General features: G+C 43.7%; 1 protein-coding gene across 1 annotated transcript; it reads right to left on the bottom strand.

Annotated features, from left to right (window-relative positions):
• Positions 1 to 160: 160 nt before the first annotated feature.
• On the bottom strand, positions 161 to 9030 carry LOC106910389 (scavenger receptor cysteine-rich domain-containing group B protein-like). The gene is made up of 4 exons (XM_088003205.1): positions 8984 to 9030; positions 4451 to 4765; positions 1531 to 1622; positions 161 to 1197 (listed from the first exon to the last, which is right to left on the bottom strand). Exons 1-4 carry the CDS (start codon positions 9018 to 9020, stop codon positions 1096 to 1098), a joined length of 546 nt encoding a protein of 181 aa, XP_087859331.1. The 5' UTR covers positions 9021 to 9030; the 3' UTR covers positions 161 to 1095.
• Positions 9031 to 9693: the final 663 nt, after the last annotated feature.

Below are 9693 nucleotides of genomic sequence, written 5' to 3' on the forward strand. Positions count from 1 at the left end.
GAGCTCAGCTGATGCTAATTGCTGCTGGCTAGTCTGAAGGAGCTGAGTGGGGGAGGAGCTGTGGCTGGAAGGCGGGGCTAAGTCCACCCAGGCATTTACAGCTGAATGGTTGCCATGGAAATGAAATTACTTCTGAAACATGAAAGGATCAAAGCAAAACTGCAGGTTTGATTTTTATTAAATATTAAAATATGTAAAGATCAAAACTGCTGATTTTACATGAAACTGTCCCTTTAAAAAATGAATCAACTTTCATTTAAACACATTAAATTCATCCCAATAAAAACGTTTTGAAACAATTTTTTATTTCATAAACATTTTTTCATGGAAAATATTTCAGTGAATCTAAAATCATAATTCATTTTCCAGGTGAAAACGTTAAACTGTAGTGATGAAGATCAGAGCTCAGTTCGTTTCCATGGAAACATGCAAATGTTTATGGAAACTGTTTACATGTTATTAATAACCTTCGTGATAAATTACTGCTTATGAATCTGAACCAGCTTCCTCAGGTCGGCATCATGTAACAGGAAATAACTGAACTTAAAGTAATGAAGTGATAAAATGTCCGTTATGTTTATGATATTAAGAGCCTGGTTGGTGTTCAGATGGATCAGAACCGGGTCTTAATGCAAACAGAACCAGGAGATCTCATCATTAGTTTATTGAAATATATTCAAACCCAAACGGACTGATCTTCTCCTGGAACTCCTCTTCGCCTGTTCTTTGTGGCATTCTCAATATTGCTTAAATGGTAAATAATTACTTTTTATTGTAATATAAACCCCAGTTTGATGTTTGCGTTGCAGGGAGAAGATTTAGAGGAAGAAGTCAACCTGCTGTTCCTGCTCATAGCCACCGGGGGGCGACGTCACAGCGCCATGTTGTGTGGGACTCATTCATTGGTTTACAGCCTTCAATTGGATCTTAATCATTACATTTCAGAGCTTCACTCTTAAAACATTCAATATTTGATTATTTCATGTTTTAATATTGTTTTCATGTGAAGTTCAGGTTGGGAGGAACTTTTATTCTCTCCTCTATGCTATTATAAACAAATCACACAGGAAACGAACTGAGACTTTATTCTGCTCTTCAGTTTTGTCCTTCGTCCTTTTTGAAGATTTTTCCGTCTAAAGTCATCCAGCTCAGTTTGACGTTTCCGTCCAGCTCCTGATCCTGCAGATTCTGTTTCAGCTGAAACAATAAAATAAACTAAAGTTTAGTTTGTTCATCAACGGACACATCAGTGTTCAGGAAACTAAATGTCTGCATGTTTTCCTGGGAGCAGCAGAGAACCGAAGAGTTAGAAAATCACTCAGCTGATGAACATGAAACAGAACCGAGACAAAAAGAGCAAAGAACCTGAACAGGAGGAGAAGTTAAAGCTGGAACATCTGAAACGTTATTTTCATAATTTCTCATAAAATCTGCATCAGTTCTGGAGGAAACATGAAATAAACTCTGACATGATGTTCTGGAGCCGAGATCCGTTAATAACTAAAGACGGATCGTCTCCTCAGGGTTTACCTGGTTCAGAAACCCGTCCAGCACCGCCGGGTCGCTCAGGTCCAGGGGGGAATCCTGCAGAACCTTCAGTCTCACCACCTTCCGAAAGATTCCTAAAGATTTGAACAAAACCGACAACCAATAATGACCTCAGAGCCTCATGACGCCTGACCCTGATAACTTGGACCTACATGCCGGGTTGGTTCTGATAAGCTCGGTTCATGTAAGCCAGAGGTTGACCCGCTTCAGGCGGCCGGTACCGTCACAGATCGTCCTCATCATGGACGCAGTTCTGCAGCCCAAACCCGTTGTGTGACGGCGGCTGGGCTGCGGGCCGCTCAGGCCGCAAGCCTTGGGGAAGGAACCGGCCCGGTCTGGTTAGATAACATGAGCTGCTCCGGAACCGAAGTGGACCGGACTTTGTACGGCCACAGCGGGTTTGGGGCGAACCGCTGCGGTGGTCTGCGGTAAGCCGGTTTCCACCAGGCGGGACAGTCTCGGTGTGGAAACGGCTGTTTGGTTCCGGACTCAGAGAAACGTTTCGTCCAACAGGCGTCCCGGTCAGACTGGCGGGTCCGAGCCGGTGTTCTGGACGGGTTGAGGTCTGCCACAGCCACAGCCAGCCTGGGGGACGGTGTGTGATGACGGCTGGGACCTGAGCGACGCCGCGGTTTTCTGGAGGGACCTGGGCCGTGACCGGGTCTATGAAGCTTCAGGTGGGGCCCAGTACGGACGCGGAGCTGGAAGCTGCGCTCACACCGGCCCCCAGGTGCCGTTGAACAGAACCTCGACCCGCCCGGAGCACCGGGTTGGACCGGTCAATCGGATCTGGGCTCCAGCTGAACGACACACCAAACATTCACTTCTTTACAGCTGAACTGAAATCAATAAACAAGTGAGTCTAAATCTGTTTGGCTGTAATGTGGCGTTTCCTACCACAGATGGCGCCAGTCCTGGTTGGAGCATTCAGAGAGGCTGACTTCCCTTCCTGATCTCCCCGGTTCCCTGGTAAAAGTGGGCCGAGGCCGCAGCCCAGCCGCCTGCAGACCACCGCAGCATCGCTGAGGACCCAGCCGCCATCACACACCGTCCCCCAGACTTCATCATGGTAGACCTCCACCCTCCCAGAACACCGGGGTGGACCAGCCAGTCTGAACTGGGCTTCTGCTGGTCCAGACCAATGAAACTGGTTTCATTATCTGTCAGCATTTCAACCTGAAGAGCAGCGAAGCAGATCTACACCACACACTCTGAAATTTTACATCTAAAATGTTATTAGTAACATTTTAGATGAAAACATGGCGGACAAGCAAGAGCTCCTCCTGGTGGCGGTTTGAAAAGACACACATCTCGAAGATTCGGTCCAAAAAGAGTGATAACAACACCACACTGTCAGCTGCCGCCATGTTGCTACTGTGTTTTACTTGTTTTAATAGTGATGGACCTTCTGAACCAGGCTTGTACCGAGTAAAAAGGGGGCGTGTCCGATGAAGCCCCGCTTCGAGGCTTGTGTCCATAGACATAATATAAGGAAGACCCTCATGGACCGCTCTCGCGTATTGTCGCTGACAATATGTAGCACCCCACTGCTCCATCAGCTGTTCTCAGTCACGTTTTGGATCACGTGACTGTTTCATTTTGCGTGTCAGTTTTCAAAATAAAAGCGCGGTGAGCCGTGCTGCTTCATGGGTTGTTGTCCATTTGGTCGCATCAGAGGAGGATATTTGTCTTCAGTGGCCAAATAAAATGAACACTGACCAACATATTTGATGTGTATTGATGATGGCACTCATCAAAATGTATTGTTTGTTACTGGTTTTCTCAATTGTAGATTATGTTGTTTTTTTATAACTATATTTTTGTGATTTTATGATGTAAATCTCTATGAACTGCATTGTTGCTGAAACCTGCTACACAAATAAACTTGATTGTCTGAAATGGAGCCAGTAAGAGGAAAATCTGACATCTGAGAATACTTTGAGATTATCCTCACAATAAAATTCTTCTTAGATAACAATAATTAACCCTCCACCTCCCAATTTCTCACCTTCTGCAAAGTTCCACTATTGTTTGTAGTCCAATTAGTAAAGATATATCAGTCTTGCACAGCAGAAACAGATTTAATCCTGTTGCAGAACTAAAATTCAACATGTATCCAAATATGAGGGATCAGAGCCAATTAGAAATCCAAGAAAAAGTGAACGCCCCAACAGACACTGCACTCTCAAGACATTAAAACATCAAACTTCTTTATTGTCAAATCCGTCTATGATATAAAAGAAAACCCAACACAACCACTAACGTTCAACATAAACCAGGATTAGATTGGCTACAAATAATTTTAATAATTAAAACATATGACAATTAAATATGGTTTCATTGGTTCTCCTGTTACTAAACATGAGTTTGATGAAAACTTTGTGACAATATTGCATTTCGTAATTTTTGGAAGTATGATCCACCTGAGTGACAAGGCTGTTACAGTTTCACCAGCAGATGTCACTAGTGAGCAATGAATGAAGCATCGAGTAATGAACCTTTTTGCAAAGCAAAGGGCTGGAAAGCTTCATTGCTTCATGAGGCTTCATTTGCCCATCACTATCTTTTAACATGTTGAAGAGGCGCTCTCTGCTGCCCCCTAGTGTCTATCAGAATATGAGCTGATAGACGAGCGCACCGAAAGTAAATGCAGGTAAATTTCTACCAGATTCAGAGCATCAGACATAAACCAAACTAAAGTCAGGAGATCATTTTTGTCTTTTTTTCAGACTGAATTCACTGCAGGAAGAAAAACAAATAATGTTTGAAAAATGCTGAGTGAACTGCGCAGCTTTGTAAATCTCTCCTGATCTCATGAATCAAACTGACCTGCTGAGTTTGATGCTGACATGAATCCAGTTTTCACAGAAGTTTTTATCTGCAGTCATTCATGTCGTCTTACCTTCACAGATGGCGCCAGCGTCTTCTGCATGTCCACAGTTATGGCTTCCAAATCCTCTGTGGAGACAGTCAGCCAAGCTGTTCTCGGTTCCTGCACAGACCACGTCGTCCAGCCAGATCGGGTCGGTTCCTTCACCAAAGTAGGCCATTATGGGGGCGCGCTGTGGAGGGCCGCAGCCCAGCTGCCTGCAGACCACTGCGGCGTCGCTGAGGTCCCAGCCGTCATCACACACCGTCCCCCAGACTTCATCATGGTAGACCTCCACCCTCCCAGAACACCGAGACGGCCCGACTAACCTGATCTGGGCGTCAATGACTGAGAGACACAGAGGAGAAACTGGAGACATGAAGACTGGAGACATGAAAACTGGAGACATGAAGACTGGAGACATGAAAACTGGAGACATAAAAACTGGAGACATGAAAACTGGAGACATGAAGACTGGAGACATGAAGACTGGAGACATGAAAACTGGAGACATGAAGACTGGAGACATGAAAACTGGAGACATGAAGACTGGAGACATGAAGACTGGAGACATAAAAACTGGAGACATGAAAACTGGAGACATGAAGACTGGAGACATGAAGGCTGGAGACATGAAGACTGGAGACATAAAGACTGGAGACATGAAGGCTGGGGACATGAAAACTGGAGACATGAAAACTGGAGACATGAAGACTGGAGACATGAAAACTGGAGACATGAAGGCTGGGGACATGAAAACTGGAGACATGAAGACTGGAGACATGAAAACTGGAGACATGAAGACTGGAGACATGAAAACTGGAGACATGAAAACTGGAGACATGAAGACTGGAGACATGAAGACTGGAGACATGAAAACTGGAGACATAAAAACTGGAGACATGAAAACTGGAGACATGAAGACTGGAGACATGAAGACTGGAGACATGAAAACTGGAGACATGAAGACTGGAGACATGAAAACTGGAGACATGAAAACTGGAGACATGAAGACTGGAGACATGAAAACTGGAGACATGAAGACTGGAGACAAGAAAACTGGAGACATGAAAACTGGAGACATGAAGACTGGAGACATGAAGACTGGAGACATGAAAACTGGAGACATGAAAACTGGAGACATGAAGACTGGAGACATGAAGACTGGAGACATGAAAACTGGAGACATGAAAACTGGAGACATGAAGACTGGAGACATGAAAACTGGAGACATGAAAACTGGAGACATGAAGACTGGAGACATGAAAACTGGAGACATGAAGGCTGGGGACATGAAAACTGGAGACATGAAGACTGGAGACATGAAAACTGGAGACATGAAGACTGGAGACATGAAAACTGGAGACATGAAAACTGGAGACATGAAGACTGGAGACATGAAGACTGGAGACATGAAAACTGGAGACATGAAAACTGGAGACATGAAGACTGGAGACATGAAAACTGGAGACATGAAAACTGGAGACATGAAGACTGGAGACATGAAGACTGGAGACATGAAAACTGGAGACATGAAGACTGGAGACATGAAAACTGGAGACATGAAAACTGGAGACATGAAGACTGGAGACATGAAAACTGGAGACATGAAAACTGGAGACATGAAGACTGGAGACATGAAAACTGGAGACATGAAGACTGGAGACAAGAAAACTGGAGACATGAAAACTGGAGACATGAAAACTGGAGACATGAAAACTGGAGACATGAAGACTGGAGACATGAAAACTGGAGACATGAAGACTGGAGACATGAAGACTGGAGACATGAAAACTGGAGACATGAAAACTGGAGACATGAAGACTGGAGACATGAAAACTGGAGACATGAAGGCTGGGGACATGAAAACTGGAGACATGAAGACTGGAGACATGAAAACTGGAGACATGAAGACTGGAGACATGAAAACTGGAGACATGAAAACTGGAGACATGAAGACTGGAGACATGAAGACTGGAGACATGAAAACTGGAGACATGAAAACTGGAGACATGAAGACTGGAGACATGAAAACTGGAGACATGAAAACTGGAGACATGAAGACTGGAGACATGAAAACTGGAGACATGAAAACTGGAGACATGAAGACTGGAGACATGAAAACTGGAGACATGAAGACTGGAGACAAGAAAACTGGAGACATGAAAACTGGAGACATGAAAACTGGAGACATGAAAACTGGAGACATGAAGACTGGAGACATGAAGACTGGAGACATGAAAACTGGAGACATGAAAACTGGAGACATGAAGACTGGAGACATGAAGACTGGAGACATGAAAACTGGAGACATGAAAACTGGAGACATGAAGACTGGAGACATGAAAACTGGAGACATGAAAACTGGAGACATGAAGACTGGAGACATGAAAACTGGAGACAAGAAAACTGGAGACATGAAGACTGGAGACATGAAAACTGGAGACATGAAGACTGGAGACAAGAAAACTGGAGACATGAAAACTGGAGACATGAAAACTGGAGACATGAAGACTGGAGACATGAAAACTGGAGACATGAAAACTGGAGACATGAAGACTGGAGACATGAAAACTGGAGACATGAAGACTGGAGACAAGAAAACTGGAGACATGAAGACTGGAGACATGAAAACTGGAGACATGAAAACTGGAGACATGAAGACTGGAGACATGAAAACTGGAGACATGAAGACTGGAGACATGAAAACTGGAGACATGAAGACTGGAGACATGAAAACTGGAGACATGAAAACTGGAGACATGAAGACTGGAGACATGAAGACTGGAGACATGAAGACTGGAGACATGAAAACTGGAGACATGAAGACTGGAGACATGAAAACTGGAGACATGAAGACTGGAGACATGAAAACTGGAGACATGAAGATTGGAGACATGGAGACATGAAAACTGGAGACATGAAGACTGGAGACATGGAGACATGAAAACTGGAGACATGAAGACTGGAGACATGAAAACTGGAGACATGAAGACTGGAGACATGGAGACATGAAAACTGGAGACATGAAGACTGGAGACATGAAAACTGGAGACATGAAAACTGGAGACATGAAGACTGGAGACATGAAGACTGGAGACATGAAGACTGGAGACACGAAGACTGGAGACATGAAAACTGGAGACATGAAGAATGGAGACATGAAAACTGGAGACACGAAGACTGGAGACATGAAAACTGGAGACATGAAGACTGGAGACATGAAAACTGGAGACATGAAGAATGGAGACATGAAGACTGCTGGTTGGAGGAAAACATTAATCCAAATAAACTCATTTTAACGAAGGCAGAATCATCAACAATGAAAATTTCATGCAAACTGATTCTGAGACTCAGAATCAGGATCAACAAAAATTTGAATATTGGCCCAAATATTGAGGACGTGGACAAAGATCATTTGAAATTTATAATATTTGATCAGATCAATAAACAGGATTTGATTCCTGCTGAACTGAGCGAACTCCAGAAAACCCAGTGGACCAGAACCAGCAGGTGACTCCTGGTTCTGGTTCCTCTGCTCTCTTCCTCCAGACTCTGAGACCTTCTGCTTCTGGTTCTGCTCAGCCCAGGCCAAGCGGTTCTGATGGACCCATCTGTGCATGGCGGATCTTGAGGTTCTGACTGCAGCTGAGGTCCAAACATTTGAATCAAACTTATGAATGGATTTCATTGCATCATTTTATCTGCAGTGGCACATTTTTATTCAACTACACTTTTTCCTTCCACTCAACTTTTAATGAATGTTCTTGACTTCTTTGTGGAAGGTTTCACCGACTTCCCTGTTATTGATCCTGTACGACAACGTGATCATGGAATATTTCTATATTAAAATCTGTTTTGTTGTTTCAGAGAAACTCTGCTAGGAAAATAATTTATTCAGTTTTTAAAGTAAAATAAACTTTGTAATGATATTTAAATTAATGGAGATAAACCTGCTTGTACATTTGGAAGATTGTTTTTCCATCTTTTATTTTTTAAGAATAAACATCAAAAACCTTTGGATTCATTCAGAAACAGCCTGAATGGCTTCAGAGAATTTGTCTTTTATTTCTTATCACCTGTCCAACAGTTTGCTCTCTGTCGCCATGCCGACCAGCCCCCATCACAGCTGAGATATGAACTCATCTCCTACCTGCTGTCGCCATGACGACCAGCCCCCCATCACAGCTGAGATATGAACTCATCTCCTACCTGCTGTCGCCATGACGACCAGCCCCCCATCACAGCTGAGATATGAACTCATCTCCTACCTGCTGTCGCCATGACGACCAGCCCCCCATCACAGCTGAGATATGAACTCATCTCCTACCTGCTGTCGCCATGACGACCAGCCCCCCATCACAGCTGAGATATGAACTCATCTCCTACCTGCTGTCGCCATGACGACCAGCCCCCCATCACAGCTGAGATATGAACTCATCTCCTACCTGCTGTCGCCATGACGACCAGCCCCCCATCACAGCTGAGATATGAACTCATCTCCTACCTGCTGTCGCCATGACGACCAGCCCCCCATCACAGCTGAGATATGAACTCATCTCCTACCTGCTGCAGCCAGTAGGACCAGCAGGATCGTCTCCATCGCTCCTCTCCAGTCTGACTGCAGGATTTCAGCTTCTTCACTTTTACCAACAACATGCAAAATTTTATACAAACTTATTTGCATTTCAGGAGAAAGTTTATTTTGACACTTGGCTTTAAAAGTACAAACATGGTGAATCTTATTTAAATCCCAAATTTCTCATTTGACTTCAGCAGCAGAACAACAAACAGCAGAATCCAGTTTTTAACATTTTCTTCTTGACCTGAAGCTGAAAAACAAGCAGCTTCATCCCATAATAATCAAAATCATCAGATTCAGATAAATTGTGTCATTTATCTGGTTTTCTGATTGTTTCATCAACATCAAACTGATGAAAACTAGTTTATTTGATTTTCTGTTTGACATGAAGAAACCTGAAAAAAGAACCAAACAGAAACGATCCAGAAGCTACGGAAGGAGTTTAGTGCCAGAATTAAAATGAGCTTTTAATTCTGGCACCAAGTTAAAACGCCAGTTTGAATGTCCCAGTTACCTTTAAGCTGTTTTGTTTCATCTGTGAAAACATTTCAATATGAGAGTTTAAAGGGACAGTTTGTGTTTTCGTGTTTCCTTCAAGCTGTCACGGTTCTGTTTGCATTTCTGTCTCTGTCTTCAGGCTGTTTTCCTTCGTTTTCCATCAACTGGTGCATTAGTTGCTGCCTGCTCATCTTTT

The sequence above is a fragment of the Poecilia mexicana genome, unplaced genomic scaffold (assembly GCF_051168715.1).
Source record: "Poecilia mexicana isolate PSO_F unplaced genomic scaffold, ASM5116871v1 scaffold_23, whole genome shotgun sequence".
Taxonomy (NCBI): domain Eukaryota; kingdom Metazoa; phylum Chordata; class Actinopteri; order Cyprinodontiformes; family Poeciliidae; genus Poecilia; species Poecilia mexicana.

Excerpts from the sequence above, each read along its gene's own strand:
- LOC106910389 (XM_088003205.1), bottom strand. The coding sequence starts at position 9,020 with ATGGAGACGATCCTGCTGGTCCTACTGGCTGCAGCAG. Across the intron at positions 1,623-4,450 it reads CGCTGGCGCCATCTGTGAAG|GAATCTTTCGGAAGGTGGTG; the intron begins GTAAGACGACAT and ends TCAAATCTTTAG. Across the intron at positions 1,198-1,530 it reads TGGACGGGTTTCTGAACCAG|CTGAAACAGAATCTGCAGGA; the intron begins GTAAACCCTGAG and ends TTATTGTTTCAG.